The 13409-nt window shown below is 39.3% G+C and overlaps 3 protein-coding genes across 7 annotated transcripts; 2 read left to right on the forward strand and 1 right to left on the reverse strand.

Moving 5' to 3' along the window:
• The first annotated feature begins 1020 nt into the window (after positions 1 to 1020).
• gcdha (glutaryl-CoA dehydrogenase a) lies at positions 1021 to 4807 on the forward strand. The gene is made up of 12 exons (XM_006790611.3): positions 1021 to 1360; positions 1675 to 1781; positions 1978 to 2010; positions 2129 to 2269; positions 2435 to 2497; positions 2615 to 2785; positions 2881 to 3010; positions 3289 to 3505; positions 3607 to 3710; positions 3829 to 3954; positions 4084 to 4244; positions 4446 to 4807. Exons 1-12 carry the CDS (start codon positions 1206 to 1208, stop codon positions 4517 to 4519), a joined length of 1482 nt encoding a protein of 493 aa, XP_006790674.3. The 5' UTR covers positions 1021 to 1205; the 3' UTR covers positions 4520 to 4807.
• Positions 4773 to 8280, reverse strand: syce2 (synaptonemal complex central element protein 2). 4 transcript variants are annotated; one of them, XM_035907720.2, is made up of 5 exons: positions 7998 to 8280; positions 7103 to 7211; positions 6075 to 6154; positions 5500 to 5614; positions 4773 to 5388 (listed from the first exon to the last, which is right to left on the reverse strand). In XM_035907720.2, exons 2-5 carry the CDS (start codon positions 7175 to 7177, stop codon positions 5197 to 5199), a joined length of 462 nt encoding a protein of 153 aa, XP_035763613.2. In that variant the 5' UTR covers positions 7178 to 7211; positions 7998 to 8280; the 3' UTR covers positions 4773 to 5196. The 4 variants fall into 4 exon arrangements, with proteins under 4 accessions (XP_035763613.2, XP_035763614.2, XP_035763612.2 ...); XM_035907721.2 differs by lacking the exon at positions 7998 to 8280 and adding an exon at positions 7645 to 7888; XM_035907719.2 differs by lacking the exon at positions 7998 to 8280 and adding an exon at positions 7567 to 7626.
• On the forward strand, positions 7628 to 11135 carry LOC148102600 (uncharacterized). Of its 2 annotated transcripts, none has more exons than XM_087842069.1 (5): positions 7628 to 7704; positions 8144 to 8534; positions 9275 to 9482; positions 9574 to 9864; positions 10430 to 11135. In XM_087842069.1, exons 4-5 carry the CDS (start codon positions 9648 to 9650, stop codon positions 10708 to 10710), a joined length of 498 nt encoding a protein of 165 aa, XP_087698195.1. In that variant the 5' UTR covers positions 7628 to 7704; positions 8144 to 8534; positions 9275 to 9482; positions 9574 to 9647; the 3' UTR covers positions 10711 to 11135. The 2 variants fall into 2 exon arrangements, with proteins under 2 accessions (XP_087698195.1, XP_087698194.1); XM_087842068.1 differs by having other exon boundaries at positions 9631 to 9864.
• Positions 11136 to 13409: the final 2274 nt, after the last annotated feature.

A 13409-nucleotide genomic window follows, 5' to 3' on the forward strand; every position in this document is an offset into this window, starting at 1 on the left:
ACCAACAGAAAATCCCAATTTGTCAATAGTCTCCTCAGTCTCTGTGTTTACAAGTAAACGTGGCTTAAATGTGCGAATCTGTGAGGCTCTATGAAGAGAAAATTCTCTTTAACCTATATATTTTATATCATTGCTGATTCTTCTTCCACCAGCACAGTCGTGTAGTCTGAGAAATGATGTTTTACTAAGAAATAAGTAAGATAATTATTACCATTTACTGACTCATAACATGGGAGACTCAAACTCATAGAAAAGTGGAGTAGGAAACCCATGCATACCTGGAGACACATTTTCATCAGAAGGGTAAAGGGAGAAGGGCATCACTGGAAAAACTGCTGGCCTGCTGTTTCTTTGCTCCACGCGGGAGGTATTGACATTACAGATATGCTGTGTTACACAAAACCAATTTTCACATTCTTGGAAAGATTAATTAATGATTGAAAGACGAACAGTTTGGACAGACTGTAATGCATCTTCACATTGCATAATAGGCTCCAGCCTTTGGTTACAAAAGTGTCATGTAAAGGTTTGCCAGGCAAACAATAAATAATTAAAGCGTTTGACACGTTATCAGGTTACTCAAGAAAAGCGTGAGGATGTTTTTTTTTTATTGCTTTTTAGTACAATATGCCAAACAAATAAACTGTAACATGCAACATTTTACAAAGCTCACTGGTATTTCTTTCTTTTTAAAATTTGTAAATATATAGGTTGAGATTTCATTTAATTTTTTTCTGTGAGCAGGAAAAACATCAAAAACATTTACATATGCACATTTACATTTTACAGATTCATTTCTTTGCCTTCCTTCTTTATATTACCCAAACTTAAAAGTTGCAATGTAAACTACATATGTGCTTCTTGTCACTTGTAAAGCTTCAGTGCAGGGTCAACATTCTGCACATGGCTCATTTTACCGGCCAATGAGCTCGAAGGCTGGGCCAACACCTTCCACACCCCTAACTCATCCATCCATCCACACACGCCATTTTGAGTGCGTAAATATGTGCCAAATTCAGTCCGCAGACCTGCTGAAACTTCGCACACTTGTGTAAAAAATAGCGTAGGAGCAGCCTCGAACACCTCCAATATTCAAACTTCCCGCACTTATCTTATAAAAATCTGTTACAAGCGCAAAAGGCTCTTCAAAGTCCGTTGCGTGACGTTCACGAGTTGCACTACTTTTACTGTCATGCGCTGGCTCAATGTTTTGCCTCATCTATCATGGCGGAAAAGTCTTCCCGTCTTACACTTTACGTAAACCTGTGACGTTTCTATTACTTAAGCAACTTTTCACAGCTCATATCGCCATCGAAAAGTCATCTTATAATCTGATCACCCACCTGAGAGGGGAAAAAAGGTAGGCTACTGTAAAGTATTTTGTTTGGATAAGTTGATCTTGATGTATGTGGCATGCTTTAAGGAGAAATGTGTGTAGCATTTTACACAGATTATAAGGAAATGTCTGATTAAACATTTTTTAACATATTTGTTTAACCCAAATAAAAACTACACACCGAAGTTTGCCCCTTATATAATAAGATGATATAACAATACCCAAACACAAAAGTAACTTTGCTACAACTTGCACTCAGGTATTATTGCGTAATAACGTCTCAAACACTGTGAGGTGTACACTCTAATATGCATTTATTTTTATTTTGTGCCCTTTAGTAAAATGGCTCTCAGAAGTGCCTTCACACATCTGCTCTCCAACAGCCGTATGTCCGTGGCTGTTGCTGCATCCAGAGCTCAGGGCACAGCGGTTGCAGCACAAAAAGGTACGACTGATATTTTAGATACACAGGAAGGTAGTGTAAAGTTTGGAATCACAGTCTATAGGGTGTCTTGAGGTAGGAAATGCAATTTTTAGTTGTGATAAAAAAAAGAAAGCACACATAAGAGCTGGAAAAACATGACTATGTTTTCTATATTTGTCTCAGATGATCAACAACACTTTAAATTTACATCCTTTAGGTGCTGAAGAAGCCAAAAAGCCGGCAAAGCCAGGTAAAGGTTTGAAGTGAATCTTAATGAGCTGAATCCAATCTGCTCAGAGTTCTTCATATGTTCTATTATAGTGATGTGATCATAGTGAATGTGTGTGTGTTAATGTTCTGGCGCTCAGCCAAGGTGGCATTCAACTGGCGGGATGCTCTGAACCTAGAGGGTCAGCTGACGGAGGAAGAGATCATGATCCGGGACTCGTTTCGGGACTACTGCCAGGAAAAACTCATGCCGCGCGTCCTTATGGCCAACAGACATGAACGTGAGTTAAGCAGGATTAATATGTGTGGTTCAGACTGTGCACACTGTGAGTGATTCAGAAAAAATCTGTTTCTGTCTTTAATCCGCCTTTACATTAAGGTGTGTAAAATTAATCTCATCTAAATATTTGTCATTTTCTGATATTCTAACATGCGCCATGCTACAGATTTTCACCGTGAGATTGTCTCAGAGATGGGAGATTTGGGAGTCCTAGGCCCGACTATTAAAGGTAAAACAAACAAAAAAACTAATGCTCCCCCCTCCCTCCTTTTTTCCTTCTTTTTGTTATATTTCACTGATTACACTTAGTAGGTTTTTTAAGTTGTTTTTTCCCTTTACACTGCAGGGTACGGTTGTGCAGGTACGAGTTATGTGGCATATGGTTTGATTGCCAGAGAGGTTGAGAGGGTGGACAGTGGATATCGGTCTGTAATGAGCGTTCAGTCTTCACTGGTCATGCACCCGATTAATGCGTACGGCACAGCAGCCCAGAAGGAGAAGTACCTGCCCCGGCTTGGTAAGTGCGACATCCTCTCCTCTTGTACTTGACATTTAAAATTTGCAAAGGGCTAAAATCCATCTTATTTCTGGTGTTTCTTATTTGTTCTGCAGCTCGGGGAGAAATCCTAGGTTGCTTTGGTTTGACAGAACCAAATCATGGCAGTGATCCCAGCAGTATGGAGACTAAGGCCAAGTACAACCCATCGAGTGGTACCTTCACCATCAGCGGAGCTAAGACCTGGTAGATAGACACATATAGAACAAGATGTATTGGTTTGAAACTTGCACGGAGTAAAAATAAGACAATGGAGCAGAGACCTGTATAAGTTTATATAACTTGGAACTGTGTGGATCCCCATACTGAGGACATAATAGGTCTGCCATTTGATGATTAATCATATATAAGTAAACATGTGTAATCATTTAGACATGCTGACAAAGCCTGCTGCTCTCTGTGAAACTAAATTACTTAAAAATCTAAATAATCAAATACACTGATTTCCCCACATCTTTTCCTAGGATCACAAACTCTCCTGTGGCAGACATCGCAGTAGTCTGGGCGAAGTGTGAGGATGGGAGAGTGCGGGGTTTCATCTTGGAGCGTGGCATGAAGGGCTTTTCTACCCCCAAGATTGAGGGCAAATTTTCTCTTAGGGCGTCTGCCACTGGCATGATCCTGATGGATGAAGTAGAAGTTCCTGAGGAGAACCTGCTGCCCAATGTCTCTGGCCTCGGTGTAAGTTAATGTTTTACCTAATGAAGTTTGGCAAACTTAATTTTTACAGCTTGTATGAATATTAGTAGCTTAAATTTTTTGTTGTTTGTCTTTGTATACAGGGTCCTTTTGGTTGTCTGAACAATGCCCGGTATGGTATTGCCTGGGGAGCTCTGGGAGCAGCTGAATTCTGCTTTCACGCTGCTCGACAGTACACTCTGGACAGGTACACGACTGTGTTTGCAGACATTGGCAAAAATATGGCAAAACATACAAATCCAGGGAAGAGATCCATTTTACCATTTTCCCCGCACATGGCTCACACCTTTGTATCCTCCAAACAGAATCCAATTTGGTGTGCCACTGGCCAGAAACCAGCTGATGCAGAAGAAAATGGCTGACATGCTAACAGAGATCACCACTGGGCTGCAGTCATGCCTGTATCTGGGAAGGCTTATTGATGAGAAGAAGTGAGGGCTGTCTTTCACGTGTCACTGCCTGCTTTATTGTTTGATGTTCTACAGCCCCTCCCCCGCAAAAAACAAACAAAAAAACAACTAAAGATTTTGAAGATGTTTTTTTCTTCCTCATCTTAATAGGGCGGCACCGGAGATGATCTCCATGCTGAAGAGAAATAGCTGTGGCAAGGCACTGGATATTGCCAGACAGGCCAGAGACATGCTGGGAGGAAACGGCATCTCGGATGAGTACCACATCATCCGTCATGTTATGAACTTGGAGGCTGTCAATACATATGAGGGTAGGGAAAATTAAAAGTAATGAAAAGGCTTTTAAACTCAGCAGCAGTTACATATGTCCACCACTAGATGTCAGCAATGTACAGATTAGTGACTGAATGTTTTTGGTTTACTTGTTAAACTGTATTTGACTGTTTTTGAGATATTTTTTGTATTTGAAAACAACTTATGACCTTTTTTCCTTTTCGCTACTTTCTTTATAGGAACCCATGATATTCATGCCTTGATCCTGGGCAAAGCGATTACTGGACTTCAGTCTTTCACTGTGGAAAACTAAATGATGTCCACTATCTTTTTCAAACTGGCTTGAAGTGATGAAATTTGCAACTAATTTACCTCATATTAAGAGCAATTCCTGGTGGGATACATCACAAACACCTCATCATATTCACAGTTATAGCATACTGGGGGAAGCAATGTATTACTGCCTTGTTTAAGCGAATATTAAAAGGTCAAACTAACATAGCTTACGGTCCAACTGAGATATGATATTTATGATGACAATGCATGTAAATAAATGGATTGAAATAAACAGGAAGATGTTTTAATTGAAGACCCTAAATAACGTGTCTTGAATTCTCAAACGTTTTCATGTCACATTGGTTGATTTCAATCTAAAGGATCCCACACTGGGATCACTGTAAAGACAACAGTTTATAACAATACATAAATGGTAAATCACAAGTAATTTAGAATATTTTGCTTGTTTGTGGTCATTTTATTTACTAAATCAACTGGTGTTAAAACAAAAGAGAGAGAAAACTTTTCAACTTTTCTATTCTTGGACTGAAGCCATCAATGTTAAGTAGAACTATTGTCCTATAAGCAACCAAAAGAAAAAGGAAGCAAAACACTGAACATTACACTGAATATATTTACTAATACTGAATAACTTAATGAGTTCACAATACGATTAACTTCAGATAGAAATTATAATCTCATGGCATGTCTCCTTCACTCCTTCACTGGCATGTCTCCTTCACGGAGACATGCCAGGGCTCTGTTGGCTTCCAGCAGCTCATGACTGAACTTTGTGCAGCTCTCCAGCACCTCCTGCAGCTCCTGCAGATTCACCTGCATCTTGTCACTGTTCTCTTCGTAGACCCTGTACATGTGCTCCTTCATCTCCATGCACAACTCTGTCACCTGATAGATGGAAAGGATCAGAACAGATCAGAGATGGTCAGAAGCTTTGTAGACATGAAAGCCGAGCATCTGCTACTAACTCCAGCTAGATGCATAGAATTAATTTTGTACCTTTTCTACCAACTTCTCCTGAAAGCTGTCTATCATTTTCTGGTTACTGATGCGGCTTTGGTTAATCTTTTCCACCGATTCCTGCGCCTTTCTGCTGATATCATCTGTCCTTGAGCTACAACAAATGTAGATTCGATTAGAATCCAATTCCTTATTGAAGTTAAGATTCCTATTTAATTAACATTTTCCCCACTTACTTTACCTAACGATCTGTCCTCTACCCCCCATCACTGATTGGTTCTTTTAGCACATAAGTGAAATCCTGTCTTCCTGATAATTTAAGGGCTGCACTCTCTTTCACTCACTCTTTTTCATCACATTGGGCAGGAATTATTTTAGTTTAATAACTTAATGTAACCAATAAATTCATAACTAGTGTAAATTGGAAACGTTGTTTATTTGCAAGACATAGCAGTCTATGGTTCTTCCACCCATTTAATTCACAATTGGATTAAATATACAGTAACTTAGACCTTTAAGTACAGAAGCACTTATTATTTGAGGAAAAATACAAGTGATCTTAAAGTAACGTTCCCAACATTACACAGCTGGGTGAGTAAAGGTGACTGATCTACCTGCTATGTTGCTCTTGAATCTCAGTCACGCTCACACTTGAAGATTCCCCCCTTGATGAATCACAGTCTGTGTCTTCTGTCTGCCTCATCAAACATAATGAAACAAAGAAATTATTCTACTTTAATCAGCTGTATAAGAAACATTAACCCTTAAGGACCCACAGTGACACTGGTGTCACTGCCTCTTTACACTTAGAGACTTGGTTATATATGATTCATTTGATATAAGACCCCCGTAATTTTCATGAAAGTAGAAATAGGTCTGGGCTCTTAAGGGTTAATCATGGAGATCTAATGCTGCAGATGCTCTGAATTTCAGGAAGAACTGAAATTATAGTTTAACCTGTATAATCATCAATCACCCAAAGTAAAATCTCAGATTAATTAAGGCACTAGTCTACAGTACCTTCCTCCTTAGAGCTCAATTTGAGGGATGGACCACTACCGTTCAAAAGATATCCCACTGTTGAAGGAAAGAGCCGCCTGTAAAGTGTTAGTCATAGGTGTTTAAGCAGTGGTGTGGTGATACTGGCCCCTCCTGGAATACACTGTATCCACAGAAACACTGGGACACCTACACATTCCACCTGCAGGAGCTGTTCATCCATGGAAACCTACACCAAGAAGCTTCCAGTGAACAGTTTTTGTGCTTATATTAAAACCAGAGGAGGTTTGAACCTCTTACTGAGTCAAAACCTTTACAAATTATGCCCTATACCCTATTCTGCAACTTTACCTTGTAAATGGCTGATCCTAGATGCATCCACTTTGCAATAATAACACTTAACAGCTGATCACTGAATGTCTAGTAGGGAGGGAATTTTACAAACTGACTTGTTGCAACAGTAGCAAAGACCCATCCTTTCACAAATGAAGAAAGATTTCACAGCTAGGTGCTTGATATGACACCTGTGGACCATTATTTATTTTCATATAGTGTTTTTAATCGTAACTGCACCTAATCTTTGTCACCTTATCTAAATCTGCCAGTATTGTTTTTATTCTTGTATTAAGAGAATACACATTACCATCCGTGAGACTTCACACCCGTCCTTGGGAGTGTACTGAAAATTTGATGGTAGGTCCTCAAAGCCAAAATCCATTTGGGTCTTTTGACTCTGCAAAGCTAAATCTGAGCTGCACGGGGGGGAAAAAATCACACCATTACAAAAAAGGTTAAAATACAGCCATTAGCTAAAGTATATAGCTAGTTAGGCTAGTCTGTAAAGCTAGCTTAGTTACAGGCATATTTGCGTACAAAAAGAACCCCACTATATTACATACATATTACATTATTCAGTTGGTCATATACAGCAATAAACAAGGGCTATAACCTAGCTATCAGAATAGGTTAACCAGCATCCCTTTGGCCGAAAACTGCTACACAAATAATGCTTTACACTAGCTAACGGCTAACTGCTACCTACTTAGGATTAAAGCTAGAGTCATAATCCGGCGGTTTTTCTACTAAAACCTATTCAGCCCTACTTACTTGAACATTATTGTGTTAAAACCACAGAATGTATATATCATGTGTGTCTGCAATTAACGGGGAGATGTTCCCAGATACCTCGAAAAGTTGGGAATAGTAAAGCAACAGTAAACCACACTCGACTCCAAACCCACCGACGTAAGATCATAATTTTGTAGATATAAAAGCAAGGTTATTATAGTTAAACTAAATGAAACTACTGGTTAAGTTTTAGTTAACTGTCATAAATTAATAAAACAACAACCACCTGAATGATCCTAAAAACAAAAAATAGTCCAAGTGGCTTAATTTATGTATATAATTTATTTTTACAATATCCTAATACGAGAAAAAGCAGCTTAGATACACATATTTATTGAAACTGAGACGTCTGGATAACTGAGAGTTAACCGACTTTAAAAATGGACGTATTTGTCATATTTCTTACATACCTTAATACCAGTAAATGTCTAAGCAGAAAACGCGATTCATCAGGTCAGGCAATATTTTTCTAGTCTTCTGTTGCCCAAATTTCAAGGTTTTATGTTTATGTGCATTCAGAGATGATGTGTTTTCACTTTTCTTCTGATATCAACAGGGTAGAGAAGAAGAGAGCCAGAGAACTGGATACTCCCTTTTTTGGACCATTATCTATAAACTCTGTAGATGGGGAAATGTGAGGAAATTCAAATAGATTTTCAAACTTCTGCCTGGTGTTAGAGCCGTTTGATGGTTTTGGTGCTATTGCAACTTGTCACCACAAGAGGGAGTAGTAACGCTACTTGCCACTGTTTCCACTCCCATTTAATCCAGGTTCAATGCTGCTCAGGTGTGATGAGTTAGGACAGAGGCAAACAGTTTTTTAACCATGTATCATGTAAATGAGCGTGTATCATCAAGTATGGTTATGTTAGATCCTTTTTGCATCATCTTAAGAAAATCAGAGCACCCAACTTCGGACGGGCAGATGACCTGCTCCACCTCCTGAGGTACAGCCATCCCACTGAACTTCAGCAGGTCACATTGATCATGTCCACATACCTAAGTGCACTGAGAATTCAATAGTCTGAACTGATATTATATATATTTCTCATATATATATTTCTCTCTTGAAAACAACAGTTCTTTGCATATTACATTAGATTTACTGGTTGATGCTCCAATAATATGGCACCAACATGACCAAGACGAGCAACGCAGCTCATGAGCTCAAAAGAAGGCAAACATTAGGTAATGTTTAAGAAGACCTAGCTTTTTAAATTTAGACCTTTCCAGGTGATGACCCCAGTAAGCTGGTTTAGATATTGCCAATAGTGTCTGAAGCTATTATTCAGACAACTTCCTGTTAAAAGGCTGTAGAAAGAAAACTATTTTTTTATGTACTTTTTCACAAGACATAGGTTCATTTTTTATATGTTGTATCTTTTTTTTGTTCAGAAGAAAGGATGCAAGCTAGCAGTAATAGTGAAACACCTTTAGGAAGCTGGTTTGTCTGAGCTTTTCACTGGGATGCTCTTCATATGTGTGGATTTGTGGGAATGGGTTTAATAGTAAGTGAGTGTTATAGCTGAGTAAGCACTTACAAGATAGTTGTGGATTAGGTGCTCTGTCATTCTGTGGGCTGGGATTGGGATGGGATGAGAAGTTGATTGATCGCTGCTGTGATTTGGAGCTTAATCCCTCCCTTCTTCTTCTCTCTCTCTCTCTCTTGCTCTGCTGCTGATCATAGTCTGGATTATTTCAGAACAGAGATTGCAGCACGCAGGAGGCAGCACAGAGGCTGATATCCTGATTTTTTGCTTTACTGGAGGATGAACTGATGATAACAACATGCATCATAATGCAAATTAAAGAATAAGCTGGGTAGAAATATGAGCTGGAGCTGGAGGGATCCACACGTGTTAAATCTGCAAGCAGCAAACACATGGTCTTGGCAGGTGGGTAAATTTACTCCTTGACTGGATTTGAAATGATAACAGATGTCGATTTTGACACTTTTCCTGTAAACTGTTGGGAGTGACGTCTCAGCAAGAAGGTAAATTATACATGCAATGGAATAACTGCTTCTCTGTGCTGGACGTGGAGGCTGCTAATCTGGGAATATGGACAGTTTTAACTACACAGAAGAAGGATTGCCATCATTTCAGTATTTGGTTTACAATGAGGAGTCTCTCTATAAGGAGTACAAGCCTCCTGCCAGAGATCTCATCCAGCTGCCCAAATCTGTCCTCTACCTTCTGATGGCCGCCCTGGTCGTGGTTGCTGTAGCTTACGCTATTGTGGGTCATCTCATCAAAGACCTCATGCTGGATATAACAGGTAATCTATTCTATCAGAGGTAGCTGCTCACTCCAATGATCTGAAATTTTTTATACACAAGACCATATTTTATTTTTTTTAAATTGGAATAAAGTGATGTGCTGTGGTGTTTGCTAATGTGATGTAGTAGTTGGAGTAGTTTGTATTAATAGTCCAAAAACAACCTTAAATCCTTTCACCTTGGAGATCCCTGTACTGGGACCAGGCTGTATCCTTTTTAAAACACACCCGCTATTTTTAAAGAACTGCTAAACACAAGTGAAGAGACTGCAAACTACTATCACTAGAACAGAAACATTATGATTATGGTCATTACCAAAGTTTCAGGTTTGGTGGAGTTGCAGCTGAGGTTTTCTGACATCATTGTCTATGTGCAATGCAACCATGAACATGCTCTTTACTAGTTCGCCGTTTTATTTATTAGTTTATTTCTTAAAGAACCCGAGGTTACTCGTTTTGCCTTTTACTGCTGTGCAGACTGAATTTTGGGTGTTTCAGAAGTAAATTATAGGACAGTAAAGGTCAATAATTTTGATCTTATCCCTGCTTTTTTATCCATCTACAGACTGTTTGCTGGGACCAATTGAAGAGGAGCTAACAAAAGATGTAGAGGTGGAGGGAGTCAGCCCTCAGCACTTGCCACCTGCCCTCACTCACTCCCACCCGAATGCCTTCCACGTGTGGGACCAAGACGACATCATCATCCCTATGATGCCCGAGCATGAGAGCCCGCTGCCCAGCCCTATGATGACTGTCTCCCACTACATACCGTCATTTTTCCCAGGCTCCATCAGTCTGGCCAGCCCTTCTCACATTCTACCAATCCCAAAGGAGAGTGATGCCTGAAGAACACAAAGGATCTGAGACAAGATCTCAACCTTCTCCTTCTGAGCTTCTTTAGCTCCTTTTTGTCATGTCTGAAACACCTTTCCAAACCTGCCCTAGAGTCACCCTATCTGTCTGGAAATACACAAGTTGTATGACTCACAAGGCCAGTTTGCATGCATGGATTTCCTTCTCTTGGAGCAGCTGAGGTGTGTTCGACCAAGACGGGAACAGACTACTGCACATTTCCTGCAGTCCTGAGCTCACGCAGAGCCTGTGATACTTTGTTTAACAGCATTCACTTGTTGTGGATTTGTGCCAAGTTAGCGTCATGATTATACCTTTTTCTCCTGCCAGTTGTCATGTCATCCTAAACTGTCACTAAAGTCTGTAACTAAGATATAAAGAACTTAATTTTGATCATTTAACCACATTTATAATTGTGAACAAAGCTTTTATTAACAACTGTTAATAATATCACAAAGTTTATTCACAAAATTTAAACACCTAAAGAGAAACAATAAAGAAAGCAGTGCACCTTGAAGGTGTTTGTGCTGAATTCATGCGATGAATATTGGTGCTTAGTCTATTTGCTAACACAGACTTATTCCTATACTAAATATATTCTGAGCCTTAGGAGGATAGGCTGAACTCGCTAATTAATAGGGTAAAGTTGATTCGATTAGTGTGACCTCTTTAAGGTGACTGTGTGATGCTTTCTAAAGATGTGAAGGTTACTTCAAAAAATGGAAAATACAAAAACAGAACAAGAATCTCCACTGAGGTTAAGAAAAGCAACATCAACAAATAAAACAAGTTTTTATTTCTAAGAATTTAGAATTGATTGTTATTTAAATTCTAAAAAAAATGTGTATATGTAATGAACATCTGTAGAAGGGATACTTTTTTTTTTTTTGCTTGTTGGCATTACAAAAACATGGTTATACAACACCAAATGACAGATTTCAGGGGCCATTTTAAGCAGCATATTAGCCGGCAAAATCCGTGGAGATTAAAAGCACATGGAGGCTGTGACAACACACACGCATATTTGCACGCTGTCAGCACTTTCACTCATCAAAACAGACCATGTTAATACGATGTTTGCCAGCAAAGGTGGAGTAATCTCCTTTTTAGGTACAGGCCTGGAGCTTAAAAGGGGAAAAATGACCAGAGTAACATATTTCAGGGGGGGAACGCTCATTGAGTTCACATTGCTCATTCCATCTGTGAAACCCGGAGGTCAGCATTCAGTGAGGGGTGGAGATTATGGAGAGAAGATTAGATGAGCGGCTTAGCCTTTAATACAGTGTCCCTTTATTACTTTTGAGCTGTGGAATTAGATAATCGGACAGCATCGGGCCATTCTCAGTGTATGAACGTCTAAATCTTGTGTGAGACGAATGACTGAAGATCTTCAATGGCTTCCGGGGAAGAGAGGGGTCAAGAGCAGAAGCAGGAAGTAAAGAGCCAGAGATTAATGGGGAGAGGAAATGATCGGATTTAAGTGACCCAGGATTGAGCTCTCTGAAAGGTTTTTGTGTGACAGAGACACAGAAGGTTAAAATCTCTATGACTGCATTTTTAAACACAACGACTGATGTTTGCTTTTGCTTGAAAGGAAAACAAATGCACAAATGTGGAGCTGACTATTGCAGATGTGCAGGTGCACAAACGCTTCTCAAGACAACTCAAACAGCTAATTGATGACACAACTTTTTTTATTTCACTAAATACATAGATTTAAAAAAACCTTTTTTTTCCTTTTGTTTTAAACCAAATCAATGCTTTTCTTTTTCTTGTTATTAATCCCACATTTTGTGCTCTCTTCTATTTCAGTGGTGTCAGTGGCAACAAACCTAACTAACTCACTAACTGAGCTAACTTTGTAGCAGCAGAGGGCGGATCAAAGGCTTCATCTGTATGTTCTTTTAACATTTTTCTTGAAATTAGATTTAAGAAGTCTAAGATGTATTTTGGTCTCCTAAAGAAAATATTTGTGACTTTATCTGCTAAATTTTTGCCTTTTTAGTGCTTTTTTCCATCCATGCCAGTTCTGAAAATATGTATGATAGCCACTTAAAACCTGAATTTTAACTGCTGCTGATGTACTGCTAGAACATACAGGCATCCACTAGATGTGAAAGATCAGTAGACTGACTCACTTACAGGAACTTTAGAAACCGTCTAATCTTTCGTGTCTGACCTGACATGTACCTCAGTCAGGTTTTCTTTTGGTCTACAGTGGATTTAAATAAGTCAGGGTAAAGTGATCCTTGGCAGTCCTCTTATCCTCAGGTGATGGCTTACCCTCAACTGACTTCTTACCAGCATTGACTCACTTGGTGATTCTTGCTCTCACTCTGACGATGCATGACACTGGTGGACTCATCCCAATTGGATCAGGATAACGCTCACGGCCCTGTAATAGCCTCGGTGTAGTTAAGGCAAGGCCAAGCTTAAGGTAAAAATGTTTGTGGCATTACATCATGTAGGAGAAATTATAGTTCTTGCCTGTTGTTGTTTCTGAAAGCGATGGGTGAACATATTTTGACAATGGAGAATAAAACTCAACGATTCTCATATTTTTTTTAATATGAAGCAGATTTTAGTTTATAAATTTTTTAAATATATATCAGCAAACGAAGGGAGAAAAAATAAAAACCAGCCAGTTGTCAGTCTCTGCGTCCTTCCCAGGTTAACTGTGATTGGCTGGCTGA

The sequence above is a fragment of the Neolamprologus brichardi genome, chromosome 6, assembly GCF_056152115.1.
Source record: "Neolamprologus brichardi isolate AB-2024 chromosome 6, ASM5615211v1, whole genome shotgun sequence".
In the NCBI taxonomy this organism is placed as follows: Eukaryota; Metazoa; Chordata; class Actinopteri; order Cichliformes; family Cichlidae; genus Neolamprologus; species Neolamprologus brichardi.

What these genes read in the sequence shown, in the direction of transcription:
- gcdha (XM_006790611.3), top strand. Translation starts at nt 1,206, where the DNA reads ATGTTTTGCCTCATCTATCATGGCGGAAAAGTCTTCCCGTCTTACACT. An exon ending in AGCGGTTGCAGCACAAAAAG is followed by an intron (nt 1,782 to 1,977) that starts GTACGACTGATA and finishes TACATCCTTTAG; the next exon opens with GTGCTGAAGAAGCCAAAAAG. An exon ending in CCAATGTCTCTGGCCTCGGT is followed by an intron (nt 3,506 to 3,606) that starts GTAAGTTAATGT and finishes CTTTGTATACAG; the next exon opens with GGTCCTTTTGGTTGTCTGAA.
- syce2 (XM_035907719.2), bottom strand. Translation starts at nt 7,607, where the DNA reads ATGATATATACATTCTGTGGTTTTAACACAATAATGTTCAA. An exon ending in TTTAACACAATAATGTTCAA is followed by an intron (nt 7,212 to 7,566) that starts GTAAGTAGGGCT and finishes CCCCCCGTGCAG; the next exon opens with CTCAGATTTAGCTTTGCAGA. An exon ending in AGGAGAAGTTGGTAGAAAAG is followed by an intron (nt 5,389 to 5,499) that starts GTACAAAATTAA and finishes TCCATCTATCAG; the next exon opens with GTGACAGAGTTGTGCATGGA.
- LOC148102600 (XM_087842069.1), top strand. Translation starts at nt 9,648, where the DNA reads ATGGACAGTTTTAACTACACAGAAGAAGGATTGCCATCATTTCAGTAT. An exon ending in CCTCATGCTGGATATAACAG is followed by an intron (nt 9,865 to 10,429) that starts GTAATCTATTCT and finishes ATCCATCTACAG; the next exon opens with ACTGTTTGCTGGGACCAATT.